The sequence below is a fragment of the Erithacus rubecula genome (assembly GCF_903797595.1).
Source record: "Erithacus rubecula genome assembly, chromosome: 1".
NCBI lineage: Eukaryota > Metazoa > Chordata > Aves > Passeriformes > Muscicapidae > Erithacus > Erithacus rubecula.
The window spans coordinates 80,257,946-80,280,366 of record NC_136658.1 but is presented as its reverse complement, the minus strand read 5'-3'; the positions used below and the strand labels follow the sequence as shown (position 1 = coordinate 80,280,366).

The 22,421-nt window shown below is 37.7% G+C and overlaps 1 protein-coding gene across 2 annotated transcripts in view; it reads right to left on the bottom strand.

Annotated features, from left to right (window-relative positions):
* The window catches only part of CYFIP1 (cytoplasmic FMR1 interacting protein 1), a 72,417-nt gene that overhangs the window by 31,873 nt on the left and 18,123 nt on the right, over positions 1-22,421 (bottom strand). Inside the window, exons 3-22 of one of the 2 annotated variants that reach the window (XM_079315219.1) lie at positions 22,149-22,238; positions 21,294-21,371; positions 20,180-20,281; positions 18,532-18,713; positions 17,385-17,481; positions 17,126-17,254; positions 15,748-15,852; positions 15,492-15,583; positions 14,143-14,260; positions 13,311-13,433; positions 10,724-10,849; positions 10,265-10,431; positions 8,368-8,515; positions 6,803-6,950; positions 4,986-5,142; positions 4,290-4,386; positions 3,866-3,942; positions 3,661-3,769; positions 2,962-3,081; positions 855-1,054 (exon numbers count right to left, since the gene is read on the bottom strand). In XM_079315219.1, coding sequence (XP_079171345.1) covers positions 855-1,054; positions 2,962-3,081; positions 3,661-3,769; positions 3,866-3,942; positions 4,290-4,386; positions 4,986-5,142; positions 6,803-6,950; positions 8,368-8,515; positions 10,265-10,431; positions 10,724-10,849; positions 13,311-13,433; positions 14,143-14,260; positions 15,492-15,583; positions 15,748-15,852; positions 17,126-17,254; positions 17,385-17,481; positions 18,532-18,713; positions 20,180-20,281; positions 21,294-21,371; positions 22,149-22,238 — 2,465 coding nt within the window. Of the gene's footprint in view, positions 1-854; positions 1,055-2,961; positions 3,082-3,660; positions 3,770-3,865; positions 3,943-4,289; positions 4,387-4,985; positions 5,143-6,343; positions 6,498-6,802; positions 6,951-8,367; positions 8,516-10,264; positions 10,432-10,723; positions 10,850-13,310; positions 13,434-14,142; positions 14,261-15,491; positions 15,584-15,747; positions 15,853-17,125; positions 17,255-17,384; positions 17,482-18,531; positions 18,714-20,179; positions 20,282-21,293; positions 21,372-22,148; positions 22,239-22,421 lie in introns of both variants that reach the window. The other variant, XM_079315218.1, reaches the window with a different exon arrangement.

Genomic DNA, 22,421 nt, shown 5'->3' with positions numbered 1-22,421 from the left:
CATTCAACTTCCCTGTGCAAACAGATTCCTGTAACAGAAGTTTCTTGGGTAAAACTTAGCCACAAAAAAACCGCAAAACCCTCTTCTTTTTCTTTTTTCTTTTGCAGACAGAATCTTGGATCTAAAATACAACATAACATCACAGAACATGTCAGACAAGGAAAGCTGTCCAAGGAGACAGTAAAAGATGAGAACAGGCTTCCTCCTCTTCCTACAGCTCAATATTCACTATCACTTTACTGTCACTTCACAGGGCTTTATCCAAAACCTGAGTAAAGACTAAAAGTAACAGAAATCCTAAAAACAGCACACGAGCAAGATGCACAGATTTGCAAAATCTTGAACACTGTGCTTCCCCCTCATTCAAACCTTAGATCCTACCTTCCTCTTTCTATTTCCATTACTCACTCTCCTTAAAGGCTGCAATTGCAGTTTGCAGTGAATACTGATCTCTTCCTTTCTCCAGGAAACAACCTTTTTCCTCACATTAGCATAGAATCAGGAATATAATTTTATTTCTGTCATCTTGCACTTGAAGATCCTGTTTCAAAATACTTTCCTGATACACACTTAGCAGTGTTTTGACACACTGATTTTCAGCATATCATAACTACGTCATCAAAATGTCAGAATTTGGATGCTGTGGTTCCATTTGCCTTCTATTGTGGACAAATAACAGGCTTTCATACATTTAACAGTACTTGGTAAAATGACTCATGCTGCTGCATTTCAAGTAAAGCCTTAGAAGTGGAAAACACTAAATGAATGAACTTGTCAGCACTTGCTAGGAAGGAAGTTGCAGAAGGGTTGTAGAATAAATAAAAAGCTGCAAATAAAAAAGTTGCCTTGCTAACCTGTTAGTAGATCCATTGTAGCAGTAGTTTGGAAGGAAATCATAATTGAGCTCCCAAAAGACATGAAGAGTGATTCTGCCATAAGGGGCTGACACATTGTGGTTAGCTTCTCTGAACATGGCATCAAAGCTATCCAAGGTCATGTATCTACTCAGAAGCTTGTGAGTCATTTTGTTTATCTCTATCAAACCATCCAGCTCCTGTGAAAAACAAGGGGGAAAAAAAGAGAATGATGCATTTAATCAAGTGGAGAAACTGAACAAAGTACATAAATAACCTTGAGGAAAGAGAAGACTAGAAAGAAGTCAAAATGAACAGTTGATTTTCTCCCAGTCTCTTACTTTGACAGTAAGGGCTGGAAAGAATCAGTAGTCTTGGGATTGTTTCTTAAACCTTCTGAGACTTTAACGGCATTCTGATGCAGGTGGGTCTCAAACACAGGTCTGTACCAACAATTCCTCCACTGAGCAGAACTTAAAACTTCAATATTTAAATGGGATCGGACAAAGGCCAAAAGCACCTTTCTGCATTTCCTACTTTACAAGCAATCACAAAGTAATTTCTGCTCTGAAGAGTAACTGGTGAACTATCGTAGTGGTAATGTTAGGAATACCATCACATATACCATAAATCCTTCTCATGGTCTACTCCAGTGAAAGATGCACCAAGATGCAATGAAAGACCAAATCAGACCTTTACAAATGTTGTGAAGATATCCACAAAATCTCTAGCTGCAGGCTTCATGACTATATATGAGTACTGCATCTCATAACATTTCTCCTATTAACAAGAAATTTCTAGTATCTGTTCTGGAAATTTCTTTAAAATAATGTAAAATAAAATAACTCTATATCTGACATCAGACACTGAAAACACCAAAACAAAAACCACAACCTTTACTTCCAAAAGATCCAAGCAGTGGTTTTAAAAATTATTGTGCAATGACCTACTGAAGGAATGTACAGTGGCTTTTTCTAGAAGTGTATCAAGCTACTTCTTCTACTACTATCTTCCCATAAACTGCTCTCTAATTTAACTGCTCCATATTTCAAAGGAGTTTTAAAGTAAGTTCAAGGAAAAAAAAAATTATTATTATTGCAGAATTAAGTCCAGTTTGAGGGGGAAAAATAACTCAGTCTTTTAAATACTTTCATTTAATTTATTTAGCTTGAAAAAGCAGAAATTACAGATTACTTAATGTATTAGGATCAGTTTCTTGCTGAGGAAACCAACCAGTTTTCAACAGAAAATATTATGCATAAAACAAACAAATAAACAAAAAAAAAAAAAACTCACCAGAAAATCCAAACAAAACAACAAAAATAAAAAGGAGCATGGTAAAAGGACAACCTATAGTTCTGTCACTTTCTTACTCAAAGAATGAGAACCTGTGACACAAGGAACACATCACTGATGGTTTCTACTCACTCAGCTACTAAGAATGTACTGTACTTAACAAAGAAAAACTACATGTCAATAATTCAAAGTTATAAAACCAAGTATTCAGCAGTCAAGGGGCCCTATGATGTCAGTATCTGATTTCAGTTAAGAAGAAAATGAAACCAATATAGTTAACAGCATGACAATTGTCACTGGTAAAAAATCTTATTACAGAAAAAACAGTAAACTCTTTTGCACAATTTTAAATTTATTTTTCATTCCTGCAGAACTGAATGCTTTTCTTGCTGATATTTTTCTTGCTGACTGCATGCTTACTTGTCAAATACATGCCGTCTTGAAATAAAATTTGGATTTTAGCATTTTTATCAGGAAACTAACTCAAAAGGACACCTCAATATTGCACAGATGCTCTTCTTCCAAAGGCACAAGTCAGATCTCATTCCTCCTCAAAAAAAAGATTTTTGTCATGCTACAAAACCAAGCTGCCTGAGTAAATAAATGAATTTTCATTCTACTGAGCACAAGGCTGGGGTTTTTTGCAATTTATCTACAAGCATGGGCAGAAGCGGGCGCTTACAAAAATTCAAATCACAAGTTGATTGCTTCCCTTGTTTTCTCACACTGCCCTCTCTCCACTTTACTCCCAAGGCCCCCAGGTGCAGTAGGTTTGGTGTTTTTCCCCCAGCTGCTGTGTCAGTGAACTCACCACGATGGAGGTGAGATCCTCGCTTTCGAATCGGCCGATGGCCAGCTCCATCGACCTGTACATGGCCGCTGAAATGCGCTGGGTGATCAGGCGGTTCAGGTCTATGGACCTCCCCAGCAGCTAGGAAACAAAGGAAAACAGGCTGGGAGGTTGGAACTGACAGGCAGGTCACAACATGAACTGTACAAGGGCTATGAGACTCCACAGATTAAAAGACTTTCACTTTGTGAACTTGCATCCCAAACACACTGAAACAAAGCAGATGGACAAAATTTATAAAATCATGAGCAAATGTGGTACTAGTTTGCATCCCAGTTCTCACAAAAATAAGCAAAAGTACACTTTGCTTCTACATTTAAGGACTTATATCAGCATTTGATGCTTCCATGATATTCTGCCAACAACATACTGAACACTGGTGAAAGACATTACTAGGAAGACAACGCTACCACCCATGGCATTCCTGTTTGGCTTGTGTTTTCTTAACTGCAACAGACATTTGCATTAAAATGGGATCTTTTAATGTTTTTTTCTTAATTTACACCTTCATGTGACAAAAAAAGCAGATCTCAAATGTTCAGTTATGCTACCGAGATGACAGAACATGAAGCACAAAATGAGTTTTGTCTACCTACATAAATCAACACCACTGGAAAGTTGCCAAGCAACTCCAATAGAACACAGCAGGAGTTTACTCACTTGAACATGTCTCTGTTTCAGCAGTGTCTCGTAGCGGTTGGACTGCAGCAGCTGAATGGTTGCTCCCTGGTTCTTGCACTCTGATCGCAGCCGTTTATCCAGAAGCAGGCTATGAAGAAAGGAAGACAATGCTTGAGGTACACTGAACAGCAAAGCAGAGCTGAAAATTGTGAAGGAAAGCTTTCATAGTGGAAGGAATAGCTACCTGCCAGCCATTGCCTTGTAGTATGCAAATATTTGGTCTGCCAGCTTGTAGACAAATTGGTCAAAACACAGGTTTACCTTAGGGAGAAAAATATCATGTTTAGAGATACTTAAAATTTTAAAAAGAGTTTATTTAAGCTCTCCCACTGTTTATTGAACATAGTCAAGAAAGTTAATAGATCCAAATTTCCTACTAAAAGAGAAGATATCATTCAATTTTCAGCATTAATGTGAGTCATCTTTGTACAGGTCTATACAGGTTTCCTCACAACATATCACCCAATCAGTTACTCATCTTCTTTCACTCTTCTCAATTTTTCTGTTATCTCCAGCTGTTCTAAACCTCTCACAAAGGCCTTGCCCTTTAGCATGACTTTCACATTCAGGAACAGATCATTTTTCTCCAGTAGATAAGGTTACTTTACCTCTGCCTCAATTTCATCATAGAGGAACTGCTTCTTAAATTTGGTAAGTGCATAATGAGCACTGTCATTATAAAGGTCCAAAGAATACAGAACATACCTGCAAGAAAAAGAATAAAACAAGAGAGTTACATCTTTTGTATATATTTTTTTATATTTTTGTGTATAAAAGTCATGATTCTTTAGGATGGTGCAGCCAAGATGATGTAAACCAGTCAATATTGCAATTCACAAGTTGCTCATGAAAACAAGATCTTTTTCTTTTTTAGTTTCTATAAAAAGGATCCTGATTTTTCCTTTAAGAAAATATTTTCTGGTTCAAGGAAAGGTGTAGATATGTTTGAAATCTAAAAGTTGTTTTCTAGATGTAGCTGTCCATCCAAATGGAACTAGGCTTTTACCACTATACATTATGTTTGATATTTTTGGAGGATAAGTAAAGAGAACTCAAGGAGCAAAATATGTGGCTGGTGCAATGGTACCTACATGAAAGGTTTAGCATTTGAATTACTTACTTAAAAAAAAAAAAACAAACTTAGAGAATCTGAAAATGGGCAAATATGTGACAAATTTTTTATTAATGTTTAGAATACCTTCTCAACGACTACTTGTTAAAACCAATTAAAGCAGCAACATTATAATAAGGAATGGTAATCATGAAAAATAGTGATTCAGTTAAAGAGCATAAGTGGTTCTTACTCCATCATTGATGCCTCCTTTGTCTCCAAAATATGATCTGTCAAAATCCAAGGCATGGACATCTCAATGGGAAACTGGATTCTTCTGCCCATGGTCAATTCTAAGAAGAATTCCCTGAACCACAGCTGGGACAGATCACAGCATTGCTGCAGGGTTTCTTTCAGAATAAATAAGGGAGAATTACACTTCTTATAGAAAAACATCAGGTACAATACAACTGTGATTCTGATGATGCAATGCAAAACAAAAGAAGCAAGTGCAAGTCACTAGAGCTGTAGATAGGCCAAATAATCTAAAGCAAATTCAAAATGTAAGGGCCATCACTTTTCATAAGAGTTTTGAACTCCTCACTGGCCCCCAAAGTGGTGCCTTAGAGAAAAAAAAAAAAGAGCAGAAATGGACAGACTATCAGACTAAACATAAAAACTGCATACATCAGTAAAAAGGATTTCTAGTTTAATTTCTCATTTGGGGGCTGAGAAAGCCATACACTGAATTTGGGAAGCAGCAAGTGAAGGAGGCAAAATTGCACTGGAACTACCAGTACCATCCCTCCCTATGGAGGACTGAATTGCTCCACATGTTCTTGTTGATTAGATGGGCAGGAAATGACAACAGACATATGAAGTAGGATTAAAACAAGCTTCTAAGACACTGTTAAGGGCCCAGAGGTGTGCTTCCCACCTCTCCAGAAAACACTTGGCAAAATCCTTCTTTTCCTGAAGGTGTGTGAACTAAAACAGGAATGAACTTTTTACACTAAGACCTTCTGAAGACCTTTTGAGGTGCTGTTCCCCAGCAGCACTATGACTGATATTAACAAGCTCCCCCTTCTCCAAGGGTAAAGGAGACCAGCAGCAAAACAAAAATGAAAGACAACACAGCATGGTGATGACAAGGACTAGGTACACTCAATGTCAGTAGGTGAATTCTTTAGGACAGCATGTTTCCGATTACAATTAACTGAATAGTAAGAGTAGTGAAATGACATCGAATTTACCACAACAGAGAATTTGTCTCCTCTGTACTTAAAACAAAAACAAAAAAATCTCCCAAAACACAAAAACTACTTCCTTTAAAAAATTTCAATGTGTATAGGCTTATTGTTTATATAAATACATACATAAAGAAAATAGAAAAGGGAGGTAACAATATGAAATTTGACGCATTAGAAACAAACGTAGAACAAGTCAAAAATCCCACACAATGCTAAGCACCATCTCAGAAAAAGTTTGGACAGACCAAGGCTTTTGATAAATAAAAGCTTAAGTTGACTTAGGCAATCGGAAACATTTTCCAGGTCGTGTTAGAGGTGTTAGGACATGCTAAGCTGGACACTGATCATCTACATATCTTACCACTGAAATTTATCAAATGAGTGTAGAAGAAAGACTCGCGATGGAATTTTTCTATGTCCAATATGGTGGGCCCCTCAAGGCTACTTCTCAAGGTTTTCTTGGAACCACTTTTGTCAGCAATGAGGGACTCTAACATAGTTCTCACCATGTAAAGCTGTATCATTAAAGGAAACAATTATGGTGGAAAGGGGAGGGGAAAAAAGGAAAATACACATGGTACATTAGTTGAGCAACACTGAGAATTACTATCAGTAAGCGACTGCTCCACTTCAAACTGAAAACTGGCACTGTGTGGATAAAAGCCTTTGAGGCAAGAGGAACAGATGCAACACTAGCCTACACACCAGCACAAATGCCTACCCATGACAAGGGGACCTCCACTGACACTCAGCAGCAGACCATTCGCAGTGGAACAGTTCACATCACCACAAAAAGTAAAAGTAATAAGTAATGTCTTACCACCAAAGTTTAAAAGAGGCGGATAGATGTAGGACTGCCTCAGAAACTTGTGTGTCACATGCAATAGCTTTTCCAATCCCAGAGACTTGAGCTGCTTCAACAGCTCGGCAGAGTTTAAGGACTCTGTCATAGTGCGAACCATGAAGAGCTAAAAACCAACAGACAGGGGCAGGCAGGGGAAGAGAATCCGTTAATAAAAACACACGGGTAAATAAGGAACGGGAAAGAGAAGCGGAGAAAACGTGTTAGTTTGTTAAAAATGAAAAGCAGCACAGTAAGCATGCAGAGGAGGTCATACAGAAAGGTTGTTCAGAATAATCACTGCAGTCTGGGGCTCCCTCAAGCAAAGGGAAAGTCCCCATTCATTTCATTTCAGAGGATGCTCAGAGAGCCATTAGCTTATCAAATGATTTAGAAAAGATTTCCAGGTAGCACCAATTACCCATTCATACACAGCCATTTTAGAGCTGTGTGAAACTGAGGAAAACCTATCTAAAATGGATATATTTGACCTCTTGCCTCTGTCAGCCCAGACAGACAAGTGTGCCAGCCCAAGAGCAGAAAAAGCAGATAGAACCACATACTCTAAACAGCCTGATGCAAAGGTGAAGCAAAGCTCTTAAAGCACAGGAGAAGCAAACTGGTGGTGATATTTAACCTTTTCTTTCACCCCAGGAAATTAGAAATCAAAACAATTTTTCTGCAATTATCAAAACAAGATTTTAATTAAACCAATTTTATCACAAATTAAACAACTTTTTATTAACCAAAATTATTCACCATACGTGCTCCCTTTCCAACAGATTTCAGGTACTTAAAGATTGTTTTCACAAACCACAGTTGCCTTCAATTTTTCACCCCAAGTGCTCAGTACCTCATTTTCTCAGATGAGCTATGAATATCAGACCATATACTCTCCAAACAAATCACAAATGACATAAAAAATGAAATAAAAACTACTTGGAAGTAACAAGAATGAGCATCTAGGTATGGGATTTTGATGACTACCACAGAAAACATTTGAAATATCTCATTTTAGTGGCAGCAGGCAAATTAGATTCTAGGGACCAGCTTTATCATTCACTGAACACTGTGAGTGATTCTTTCAAAAGTCATATACTTTCCCATGTATTAACAGACCTTCATTTTTATTTTAAACATATTTTAAAACTAGACATCTAGTGAATAGTGTGATTTAACAAAAAAATTTCACCAGCCATACCAGACATAAAGTCAGTCTTGAGTAGTCAAGAAATAATTCAAATAGTTCAAAAATATTATTTAAAAAACATTAGAAGCTCAATGAGAAAAATCTTTGTTTCCAGAAAATCAAATTAAAGAGATTGAACACTTGGAAAAATCATGTATCAGAGTAGAAAATTACAGCAATCCAGGCAGAAGATTTTGATTAAGTGTATATAATTTTGCAAATATAAATCAGAGTAGATTTAGCATTAAAAAAAGACAGCAATAAAACCTGCAATTTTAAAATAGTTAAGGACAGAAAGAAAACACCTCATGCAATATTTGTTGACAGGTATCACAACCACCAGACAGGAAAATACCTGAGTGCTGGAGGGTCCAACCGCACGTCTTGGGACTTTGATGTCAAAACCACTTTTGGGGTCCTTCTCTCCCCTTAGAGCTGGGTCATTGAATGGCTCATGACCTGCTTCCCAGTCACACACTGTCTTCCTTATGGCCTGCAAAACACTGAACACAATTCCCATGGCTTCAGACTGCAGCACATCCAAGTGTCCTGATAGAACACTTTACTTTTTCTAAGCATTCTTCCACAAGCACAGAAACTTTGCAACAGCATTCAGGAGCTCAGGGTAATTCCAACCAAGAACAAAGAATTGCACCAATGTCTTCAAGAATGACACACCAGCAGAAAAACCATTCCATGCTGGTTATCAAAAAAGGTAGTCTAGAGCCCTTAAAGACCATCTACTTCCAACTTTCCCCCTGCAAAACCTTTCACTACATCAGGTTGCTCAGGGCCCATCCAACCTGGCCTTGAACACTTCCAGGGATGAGGCATCCACAACTACTCTGGGCAACAAGTTACAGTGCTTCATTATCCTCCAAATAAAGGATTTCCTAATATCTAATCTACATCTGCCTTCCTCTTTCAGTAAAACCATTGTCCCTTGTCCTGTCACTATCTGCCTGAATAAAAAGTCCTTCTCCCTCTTTGTTATAAGCCCCTCTAAGGTAATGGAAATTTGTAATAAGGCCTCCCAGAGCCTTTCTTCCTCCAGGCTGAACTACCCCAGCTCTCCCAGCCTATCTTCATATCAAAAGTGTTGCAGCCCCCTGATCATCTTCCTGGCCTCTGGACTCTTTTGAACCAGTTCACATCTTTCTTGTGCTGTGGACCCCAGAGCTGGATCAATCAAACCACATTCATACTAGTATGAATACATATTCATCATGAATTAAATTAATATTCAATCAAACCAAACCAGATTATTCACCAAATTAAAGAGACACAATTGTGGCTCAAAATGAAAAAAAAGCAAAATTCCTGTTCCAAGAAGAAATTCAGATTCCAGAATTGAGCTGAAATTTATACAAACAGCTTCACACTTTTAGCTCCAAATACTAAACTGGAACTCAAGATACTTGCCAGGAACACAGTCAGAGATATCCTGTGGCATGTTGAATGATCAAGAAAATGTCTCATCCCAAATCTGACCAGGTATGAAAGTAATATTTTTCTATTTCATTAAAATCCTGCCACAAAAAGACTCTCCCTATAAACCTGATAATATGGACCAATTTATTTATTTTTAGCTTATGGTGACATTTTTGTGGTAGAGCATTTAGGAAAAGTCTAATTAGCTAAGGACTTTCACCTCTAAGAGCTTTGCAATGAAACGTGAGAGTAAACAAATTAAAAACGAGTCAAGATTAAAAGCAAACAATTAGGGACCAAAAAAAATAAGGTCAGGAAATGTCACCAATCAGTGTGGGCAGATGGAGCACTAGAAGTGTAAGGCTAATAAGCCAAAAGCAGCAGAAGCTGAGAAATAAGACAGAATGCTAAGAGAGCCAGAGAAAAGAGAAGAGTGGAATAAACATGAGACATAAGGAAAGGAAACACTGGAATCATAAAATGGACAGTGAAACCTTTCCTCAAAGCACAAACACTAATCTTGCTTTCACTATTAGTGTATTAGTGTTTTCTTAAAATAAAAATAAACAACAGGGAACACAAGACTTCCTAAAGTAGTCCTAAGAAGCTCAAGACAGCCTGGACTCCTGCTTTTTAACTTCATTTTTAACTTCAGATTTCTTCAACTTTCAATTTGTATCCAACCAAGCTAACCACAAATGCCAGACAGATTGCGAGTACAGGCTTAGAGAGGTAGAATTTAACAGCTGTGCAATGCTGCAACTAATCTACTAAGGTCTGGAGGAAAGAACACAGAAAAAACATGAAAACAGTTATGCTACCTCTGAATGACATTTTTCTTCTTTTTAATGGCTTGTCTTAATGGTTCCCTAAGTGTGACCTGGGCAAAGTCCTGAAGAGCTGCATAAATTGTATGACGAATGGCATGATTGAAAACACTTTCCATTCGTCCCATCAGCACCTGAAGACCCTTGATCATGGCAATCACCTGCAAAATAAAACCCCACACAAATGTATTTTTTTTATTTTGTTTGTATATTTGTACAAACAGCGCATTTTTAAATACAAAAAATGAGAAGAGAGGAATTAACAAGTTACAAATGATAAAGGATAGATTTACTGTGCTCCTCCTATATACTGAATGGAGGAACACACTGTTTCAGAGTCAGCACAGGGCAGGCTACCTTTTTGTACTGGATATGCAAAATGCTTATAGAGAATGTTCTCTTTTGTATAGAATTAATCTTTGGAAAATCCCTATAGAAAAGCATTTCTCTTACCTCAACCAAAGCAAACTTCTCCTCACTAGTATAATTGTATCTTGTTGCTCTTTCATACTCCTCTGCATTGTCAGGACAATCTTTATTAGAGTATTTGTCAGTTGGATGAACCAGTTTCCACGAGTACTGCAGTTCACAAGGCAGAAGAGGGAGAAAAAAAGATGGGGGGAACAAAAAGAAACAAAAATGCCTGAGAAACACAAAACACAGCTGGACACAAACAACGTGCTTTGAGAAATACCTCAGTGTTTTCATGAATATTTAAAGAATAGTATTTGGTAGTATGTTCAAACTTTGCATAAATTCTGAAACTACTATCTGGTGGAAATGCCAAACAATAATTTTCCTAAAAACTTTTCCTGAAAACAAGTGATTCTGTATTATTCCAAAGAAATGCAATTCAGCAGGTATTGCACTTAAGGGTGTTTTTTAACTCTCCAAACGTTAACACAGGCAAAAGTCTCTTCTCTGCTTCACATATGAGAAACACAGAAAGACTTCAGAACACAAGAAAAAAAAAAAAATCCATCAGACCCCCACACAAAAAGAGGAGCTTTCTACTTGATGAAATATTTACATCTAGATTTCAGAACACAACCAGAAAGGTTTGGGTTGCTGGGGGTTTTTTTGGGGGGAGGGTTGATTTTTATGTTTAACAGACTGAAAGGTGTGGAAATAGCTGCATTATCTATGACAATATGATCTGCACAGCATGCACTTCTCTTAAATACTGCCTCCTCAGTCATTGCAAGCACAGCTCAAAATGTTCCTGAGCAGTGTCAGACTGGCCTAATATCCATCAGGGTACCTCATGTGAAAAATTCCAGTCACATTTAAATACAATTTTCTCACTGTTTGAATTCAGCACAAAGTAAGATCTGGTTGACACCACCTTAGCATAAATATTAGATGACAGAGCAATACAAATTTGCCTACTCTAACAGATTGACAGCATCAATTCACCTATAGCAAAGGGGAGCATCTCACCCTGCAATCTGAATGCTACAAAGAGGACACTGGGGAGATGATTAAACAAACATGAAGTTCCTTGGGGGTATTAAACTGACAGGGTCAAGATGCACAACAAATACATGCTGCAAGTTTTTATCTGAACATGATGGATGTAACTAGGTTCATGGATACTCAGTGAAGGTGGAGACAGGTAAATAATTAGGATACTTCATATCAGAATAAATTCTCAGCAGGACAGGAAGAAGGTGAAAGAACTTCGATGAGAAAGACAATGAAAAACGGTGAGAATAGCCAAAAAACCTGCTGTGATGCTCAGAGAAAGTTTGTCCTGGAATAACTAGGATAGAAACAGAGCTAAGAATCAGATACTTCCTTCAGAGATATAACAAAATAGGAAGATTTTCACTGTGAAGAGACCATGGATGTAGCAAATTGTGATGACAGAACTAAAGGGTGCAAATTTAGGAGCTGCAGAGGCAAGGAATAGATGACAGCAACCTCTCTTGAGAAAAGGAGAACAAGATTTTCACCATTAAATACACTGTGGATTTAAATAGGAATAGGATAATACAGGGAAAAGCATGACTCATCTACTGGCTTTTAAAAGAGGCAGTTAAAAATAAAAACGAGAGAGAAAACTGCTTCTCCAGCTATGCCCACTGTGATTGCACTGGAGTTGCATAGTGCAAATTATTTCATACTCCATGAGACATATGAGGCAGAAAAGGAGCAAGTCTGGCTTCTCTCATACAGCAAGTCCTGTTTAAACCCTTTCTAGAACATGTTTTGGTTCAGCTAAGGCTTTTATCCAATGTCTGCAGCACAACAAAGACTCCTGAATCCTCTTCTTCAAATTCTGCCTTAAGCAGCTTCTCACTGGAAAAAAGCACATTCACTTTTCTAACTGGCATCTGTTTTTAAAATAAACTATTTCAATACAGAGAAACAACTCAGCATATTTTTTATTTCCCCTCCCTCATCTCCACTCATATTTTCCTTATCCTGCACTTTTCTCTTGATCAGAAGCCCAGTCTAAGGCCAATGGGAGCCCTTCCATCCATTTTTGTGTGTTAAAACCATACATGCTCCAATTTACTCAGCAGTGATGTCTAAACACAGCCAGTTGGAGCTGTTCTGTCACCTGCTCAGTGACTGAATGTCAGTACAGATGCAGATGTTTCTAACAATATAATTTTAAACAACATTTAAAAGGAAATGATGAAGTCTTAGTCTACAAAATATTTGTATCAAGAGTGATATTAAAACATCTGGTGAAGGTTCACAGGTGACAGCCTATCCATTAAATTGAACAAGCTGAATGTACTGTGTGAACTACAAGCTACTGGATCTTCAAAGCAACAACATTACTCCTAGACTCAGAACTTCATGTGCTATCCTCTAGGAATGAGGCTTGAAGCATAAGGAGAAAAGGAGTGAAGGAAGAAGGAAACTAAGGGAACAAAATTCTTCTTGGTCTCTTCCAACTCAGGATATTCTGTGATCCTTTGAAAACACAACATGCATTTTTCAGTCCAGTAAAGCAAAGCTATATTATTCTGTCTAACCTCACCAAGCCACCTCTTATTCATCTGGTTTTATTTCCCATGTTACATACCACTTCCATGACATGAGCACTCCACTGGGAGAGAAGCTGCAGGCCTTGGAGAGAGAGATCAAAGAGTTTCCGATATTCCGCATCTGTTTTTTGAGCTTCCTGTCGACCAGACCCAGTCACCACCTAGACATTATAGAAAAAAAAAAAAAAAAAATCAGAAAACCCACACCCAAATCCACATCAGAACTGTGCTGTACTCAGCATCCACAGCCAAATTTCTACATTGATTGATGCACTAAAACAGCATCATATACCAACACCTGCTTTACCATCTAGCATCAGCCTTTTTCTTCTAGAGATTTACAAAACTTCACAGATTTTGATCAAGAGATGGAAACCACTGGTATCCCTAATGACCACGATATTGTTGCAGATGAATTCAAGATATTAATTATATAGGATACACATAGTTATTAGTTGTCTCTACATACTACGTATGTATGAGTGCATGTACAAATATCTATTTCTGTATTCTTTTACTAACCTCTTAACTTAGTTTTGTTTAAACTGTTACAAGTAGCTGTTTGGAATAAGGACTAGACAACATATTCTATATGAGACATACCAAAATTTCTATGATAAATATGAGATACATAGAGAGGAAGAGGCAGAAGAATGTTAGAGTTTGTATGATGTGTCATTATTATGTTAAATTTAAATAGTGCAAATATAATTTAGAGAATGGGGATTAGACCTGTAGCCAGCTTTTCTTGACTCAAGTGGCCAAGCATTGTCATTTAGCTAGCCAGAGACTTACCTGCTTTTCAGATACTTGATAATAACTGTTAATGAGTGATGTGCAATTTGCACACGTGGCTCTAACCCCACTCACCTCACTGTTGCTGTAACGAGCCAGTTCAGATATGAAACGCATGTGGTCTTCTCTGATTTGGATCATCTGCTCACAAATATTGTACTGGGGACTGCTGCCAGAAGATGTGCATGTCCACCTGGTTCAGAAGACAAAAAAAACCCCACCTGAATCAGTTTTGACAATAAACAGCATAAATGATGCTGCAAAGAAAGATCCACAATGCATTAGTTTTGTTTTGTTTTACACATTTTCCTTCTCTGTTGTTCAAGGCTTTTCCTCTCTTCACCTCTACCCCTACACAAGCCATTAGTGATGAACTGCCCTTCTGATTTCAAACAGCACTTCTTCCAAGTCTTAAGAAAAAAAACTGTGTCCATTTTGAGAGTTTTTGTTTTTTAAAAGCTGCTGCTGTGAAATACAAACGAGCATCTCTCTTCAAAGACACTTAGGAACAAGAACAAAAAGGATTAAAAGGTAGGGCAGAAGTACAGGTATAAACTGTAAGATACATCTAGCCACACAGACACTTTTTGTTTATTATTTTTGAACTCTGAAGAATGTATAGTATGCCCCCAGCTGTAAAAAAGGCATTATCAAGTATTATTAACACGTTATGAAGAGGCACACAAAGAACATGCTACCAAGAATGTCATGTTAAGTAGCCTCATATTTTTAGTAGCTCGATAGGCCCATTGCCATTGATTTTCTCTTAGCAATTACATGCAAGTTATGCGATTTTTTTCCTGCAGTAATTAAAATGCAAAGCACAACATTCTAAATTTATGTAACTGCATGGAGGCAAGGTCTTGGAGGAACACAGAAAGGTTCACTAAAACAAAGCAGTAACAAAAAAAACATGGATCCATTAATGCAATGACTGGCTGCATTTTCCCACCACTTTGCTGTGCTGCATACCTAGCCAAAAAAAACAAAAATAGAGGGTTACAAACTAAGCTTCTGCTCCAGGTACAATGTGCACATGCCTATTCATCCATGCACTACTACTGCTCACCTTTCTTAGCAAAAGCCTTCATTTCTTTTAAAGAAAGTTTCATATTTAAAGGAAAAAATAAAAACTAAATTAGTGTAAGATAAAATTAATTTCTTCCAACCCAAGTGACAAGAAATGTCACAGATACAAAAATGAGCTTAGCAGCATAGAAAGGTTTTTAAATCATCTGTTTCTCCAGTTGTACCCATTAAATTAATTATATTAATAATTAAATACTCTCACCAAAAAGATGATGAAATGAAAATCCTATTAATTACCACAGACTCATGGATTAACAGGTGAGTATGAAAATATACTCCAAGGGTCAGATCTCTCCCACCCCAGATGCTCCACTCTATTTCTTTCTCCTTCCTACCTGGATTTATTTTCCTCGTAATGGGCACTGGTCTTAATGTATCTTGCAAGTTCAATCTGCATGTCACCAAACAGTGGGACAACTTGTAACTGCTGTACACAGGGAACAAAACAGATTAGATAAATCAGTTACACAAATTGTAGTGAAAGGAAACCATTATTTACCCATTTATTATAACCCAAAGTGATCTTTTTTTCCTATTTAAATATATTTAAAATGCAAGAGAAACTACTTATAAAATCGCATCTCAACCAACCTTAAAGTACTTGTCTATCTTGGCTAAATTTATCCTTTTCTTTGCATCCAACTTATAGATGTTACTGACACTTCCATCCATCAAGTATAATCCAAAGCCCATCACCTGAAAAAGGAAAAAAAATTAAGCCTTCCACAAAAGGAACTCAGAAGTAAAAACCTGTCTGTTCTTCATATAATTAAAAAGGTAACATTTTAAAACCAGTCCTGAAACACCCAATCGCCTTCAAACAGAATACACTTTCAAATACATACATTTCTGTACTATTTTTTTTCATATGTATTAGCAGTTTTTACATTAACATTAGCCTGATCAGTTACCCTTAAAAGATACTGCTTGTTTGTATAAAGCTTTAGCATAAACAAAACCAAAATCTCACTGAAATGAGAGCCTGGCTATTTTTAGAGCTTTTCCTTTTTAGAGCCTTTCTTTTCACTTTCATTTTATTCAAATTCTGTACATGCAAACTGAATGCTCCCCAGGGCAGTGGTCACAGCACCAGCCTGACAGAATTCAAGAAGTGTTTGGACAACACTCTCAGGCACATGGTGTGACCCTTGGGGATGATCCTCTGCAGGGCAAGGAGTTGGACTCAATGATCCCTGTGGGTCCCTCCCAGCTCAGAATATTGTGTGATTCAATTTAGTATTTACAGGAGTCAAGTAGAGCTTGCTGTGTTCTAAGCATCTCTACTGAACAAAAGGCCTAAATACAAATGTCACACTGGGATCCCTTGTAGATAGAATATAAATACTCTAGAGTTCATGTGTAGTTTTAGAAGACTTTTGTTTACCCCTAATAAACAGAACTCTTCAAAAGTTAAACATTGAAGTGACTCAAAATACTTGCCACAAGACAAATTTTTAGCTCTTGCTCTACATATTTTCTTCCACTGCAAGACAAGCAGCTGATAATATCAGCCACATCTCATACTGCCCAGCACCCTCTTATTACAGGTACATACTCTAGCTAACTAAACTGATTTACCAATCCTAATTTCAAGATACTTGTTCCCTGAAATATTTGATACACAGCCTGACTTCCAAAAGCTTTTGAAACAATCTTGCCATGTATCTAAAATAAAATAGTAGTTCCTTTCTGCTCTCATTATACTTCATAGCAACACAATTCCACAGAATTGGATGCAGTTCAAATGGGTCAACTTCAATTTATGAAAAACAAAAATGGATTAAAAGCTTTCAAATAATTTAAGCATGCAATACAACAAAGACAATGATGAGGAAAAGCAATAATTTGAATTATTTGCTTAATCTGGTTCCCTTAAAAAACAAAAACAACCAGAAACAATCTGTAATTCAAACATCTGTGGCCTGCCTCAACGTTCTTTTTTTTAATATTGTACCCAAAAGAAACCTACTTTCAAAAGCATATGTTTCTCACTGGGTGTTAGATACATTTTGTTTTCATAGTAGTCCACACATAAATTCACAATATCTGCAAGCAACTCTTCATAGCCAACAATCACCTCCAATTGCTGCTGCAAAGACTGGAGAAAAAAAAAAAAAAGCAGCATATTAGTTAACTAGTTACACTGACTGGGAAAAAAATTACTACCAAACTGGATGAGCTTTATTTTCATACTTTTGCAAACTTGTAAGAAGACAATTCAAGCTTACTTGTGTTATCTTGTTGTGGTTGGCAAGGAACATGGAAAGGTTCTGAGATTCTTGAATGGACTGAGGATCTGCCATTTTCCGCAGGAACTGAGCAGCCCTTTAAAAACAGAAGAAAAAAATGTATTTCCCTTGGCCAGGACTGCTTGTAAATAAATCTATCCCCTCAAAAAAAAAGTGAAAAGTTCACAAGAAGAGAGCGATGGACTTAATTTACCTAAAATAAACTGGTTTACTATCTCAAATTCCTCACTACAGCCCTACTTAGAAGCTCCAAAAAAACACAAATGAAGAAACATTGGCTATATCCTTCAACTGAGTGCAGCTGTGGCTCTATAGATCCAAGCCACTCAACAACCCAGGAAAAGTCAGTCTTCCAGGAAACAAGCATCTGGCCTGCAGAAACACACTCCAAAGAAAAACAAAGGCAAACCAAGTAAGTTTAAGTGGTCTCCAGGCACAACAACTACAACAGGTAGGTGGAGGTAGAAACTAAATCTCACATAAGTTGAATCAACAGGGGTAAATTCGGCTAGTCATTGGCTGAATAGTTTTCTCTATGAAAGATCACAGATGCTAGAGCTGGCATAAAGGCTGACCTGCCCTTCTGCTCAGAGCTCAACAGAAGGACACCTGATACCATCTGGTAGCTCAAATACAAAATTTGGCCACAGGTATCTCACCCCCTCCCCTCCCTGCTATACCTGCAATCACAATGATTTTGAACAGCAAAGCTGAAACATGTTAAGAACAAGTATAACTCTCAGCTACAAATGTCAAAAGTGGATGCCATGAACAGAACAGATCAGAACAGGAGTAGCACAAGTGACCAGAAAGCCAGCTTCCTTTCAAACTTAGAAGCTTTACTGAACAAAGTATATGCATTACATTTAGAATACACCAAGACATGACTATTTGACAGCTTGGCACTGGAGGCAGAAAAGCCTTTTGCTGCTGGAAGAACAGCACAAACAGATGTACTAACTGCCTAACTGCAGTCAAGCCATCTCTAGTTTCAAGGTAGCTTGTCCCACCCATGCAGAGACTATTTTTGAAGAAAAAGCTGTCAGAAAAAAGCAACTGCTGCCATCTCGTGGGAGGCCTGAATCCTGGCAGCAAAGCCCAGGTGCTGCTGCCCCTCGCCACTTACCGCTTGTAGGCTGAGTGGTCGTTCTTCACACTGCACTTCATGTTTTTCAACTCATCCAACACTGCAAACATGTTGATGAATTTGCCCAGAGTGATCAGATAGGCTTCAGACACAAAGTCCTTCCTTCTCTCTGCGTGGCACAGGCGTCTCACCTCCCCACAAAACCGTTCAATTGCGTTTCTCTAATGGGGGGAAAAGACAGAAAAGTAGGGAGAAAAAGCCATGACATTTCCAGGGGAAAAGTTTCATCATATACCTAGAGCTCATCCAGTGAAAACCTCCAGTGAAGCAGAAAAATGTTTAAAGCATGCAAAACTAGCAAGGCATGAGGCCTTTCAAGTCCTCCTCTGTGTACTTGATGTGTGCTACAAGTGCCACCAGTGATTTTTGCCACCAATCTTGCCTGACACAAGAGCCAAGGTTCTTCTTTGCAGATAAAAGTAATTAAAAGTACAAATAAAGAATAGGGCAAGGGGCAATGTTTTTTAAACTAAGAGACAGTCAATTTAGACAGGATATAAGGAAAAAGTTTTTTTTTACAATGAGGGTGGTGATGCACTGGAACAAGTTGCCCAGAAAAGCTGTGGATGTCCCATCCCTGGAAGTGCTCAAGGCCAGGTTAAATGGGGCTTTGAGCAATCTGATCTACTAAAAAATACCCCTTTTTCACTGCAGAGGGATTGGGTTATATGGTTTTCAAGACTCTTTCCAACTGTGATTCTATGAAGTTTAAAATTCCTCAGAAAAAAGGAATTTCATGCTCTTTAGTGAGAAAGTATATATGAATTAAAAAGCAAATTATAGGACTCCTCCCTTCAAACAACCAAAACTCCACAGCACACTGTACATGCCAGCTCTCTTAAGTCATCCTGCTACATGCTTATTTGAGGGCTTATTTCCAAGTACACACCAGGGCCATTTCAGATGGAGATTACAAATACGAAAAAGACAGCAACTCCAAATGAAAAAAGGAATCTGTTCTGACTTTAGAGCTCTAATCTGTTTGAATGAAGGGAGACTGAATGAAATGTAACATTTCCTGTTGTCTTCCCCAAGCAGGGGTCTTACTGAGCACAAACAATCTCCTCCTTTCTGTGTGCTCCAGGCCTCACAGGCTCTAGTTGCTCCATCTCTGAATAATGCCTGGAAACATCCTGAGTCCATTGAAATAGATGGCAAGCTGCCAGGAGGGAGGAGAAGGCAAGACAGACTGCTATTCTCCAGCTGGGGTAGCTGGCAGGTCACAACAACTGGGTTAGCTTGCCTCAATTATGAATCACCATAGCAAAGTTGCACCTGCTGCTCTGCTGTCCAGACTTGTGGATCCCTCATTCCTCAGCAAATAGTTTCTGTGCTGCTCTTATTATACATGTGAAAGATACTATATTTCTATTTCCTTTCTTCCTAAAGTGACAGATCTGTGTTCCCATGTGCTGCATAGAGACTATATGCAATTACTTTTCATTTTATGTTGATAGTCTTAATGCAGATTGACTCAAGTTTTTAGGACAGGCCTTTGAGAGAATATGATGTGTTTTTTCTAATATATAATGACCAAGTTCAGTACCTGAGCACACAATACGAATTACACAAAGCAGAAATACAAAATTACAAGCCTACTGGAAAATTTTGTTTCTATTCCTTTTACCTGAAAATACATAAAATTCATCAGTTTTGTGACTTCTGGCTCCAGAACTTCCACTGTTTTCTCATAAATTTCTACTCTGTTAGGCTGCTCATTGCACTTGACCTGTGGATAATTAAAGAGGTTGTTATACCTGAGACTGCCTGATAAAATCTCAGCAGCTATGATCCTGAGAAAATGCATTATCATCCTAAAGAGACAAACTAAAGACAAAAATTTCCAGGTTTAGTAATCCTATGCTAATTTTCTAAGCTTTATTGTGTATTAAAAAACCCAAAACAATCTATGATTTTTCTACTACCTTACAGCAAGTAATTTAGTTGTCAAACACATATGTAGGGTGTGTAGGGTGTAACCTTTTCACATTAAGTCACTTGCTCAAAATCATGCACTAAAATAGGGCCAGAACTGAAATTAAAACAAGTTTCCTGACTTCCACTCTAAATATTTAAACCACAGGACAAGACTTTCTTACATTTCAGTATAAAAATAATTGCATTACAGATTTGTAAAAAGGAAGGAGTGAATTCATGGTAACAATTGTGTTCAGTTTTCTGACGCCTCTCAATATTCTTCCCACCCTCTCCTGTGCAGCCACTCCCAGACACTTGAAGCTTTCATTCACAGCAGAGTTTTTTTTATTGTACACAGATGAAGAAAGCACTGTGTAGCTCTGACCTTTAGAAAGTGGCTGAATTGGAGTAGTATCTAGAAACATACATGTTTAATCTGAATGATAACTGTTTCATACTATGCCACCTGCTTTGAATTTAAGTATTAAACTGGGGAGTGGGAAGAGTCCATTGAATGAAAAGTTGACCTCAAGCAGATCCTACAACCAAAAATCTTCCTTTTAAAGGACATTACCCCTATGCTATTCTAGAATTAAAGTCACAAACTCCATGAAGCACTGATATAAATGCCTTATAAAAAAAAAACAAGTCCAACTGGTCCCCAAGTGCTAAAAGACACTGTTTTATGGCATGCCAAGCTAAACAATTCAGGAATCAAAGCAGACTCCACTTTGGACCTCACTGACAAACCTCTTTCTGTGTAACTCCACACTAAAACAAGACAGAAGTTCCCATGCTGCATGACAGTAGTTTTCATCCATTACCTGGGGAATGGCTCTTGAGCAGCTTCTCCATGTGTATAACATGATTGCATATTCCTGACCTTCTTCTAGCATTTCATTCTGTAGGGAAGACAAGCAGTATTATTAGGAATTGTAATACAAAAGGATTATACCCATGTGTCTTCTGTCATTCCAAGCCCTTGTCCAAATGAACCTATTTCTCTCATCAGAATGTTTATGTACAATCACACACATATTGCATGCTGAATGATACATCACCAATTATTATCTCCCCAGATCAGACTGGTTTGTATGCTGTTCTTTCTTCCCAAAACTAATGACACTGTGATCTATAAGCATAAATTGAAATACTAATCTTAGGGTAGAGGAGGGTCATGGGATGATGTTTATTCTTACTTTTAAACTCACGGATCCCAGGTGGAATGTTCAAGGACAAAAGAGTCAGCACATGCAGAACAATTTTTTACATGGCAAAGGAAAGGTACAACAGTATCGAAACAATCAAAACAGGTAAAGGAATAAAAGAAGATTGATGTAAACACACATAATTTTCAGTACCATGTACCCAGGTGCTTTATCTGCCCATTCCACCATTTGTGAACTGACCTCTTGAATTATAAAACGTGTTATTCCTAATTTTCCAAGAATGCCATGAAAGCAACTAACAACATTAGCTGCTCAAGAGGAAAGGCAATTTTAAAAATTTTTAAGAAATGTGTTTGGAAAAAAAAAAGCCACACACTTTTTCACCTTACCTCCTCCTGGAAGTGTAACAAGTTTTCTGTGACCATAATTCTTATGATGAACTGCAAGAAGATCTATTCCCCTCCTTTTATTCTATGCATTACAAAAGTGTGTATCAGAACATCTACTTACCATGCTAGAATGGACTGTAGCTTGCTCAATGTATCTTGCAATACCAGTGACAAATGCATTTCTGTCTTCAAAATTAGTGTTGAAGTTTGGCTGCAGAGAAAGGAAAACATGGAATTAAATCTTTTGTAGCAGCATCTCTCCTATAAACAAAAATTGAGAACCTGGCATTTTTCAGGCTGGAGAACAGAAGGCTCTGGAAGAGCTTATGGCAACATCCAGGACCTAAAGGGGCCCTGCAAGAGAGCTGGAGAGGAACTTTGTACAGGAGCATGT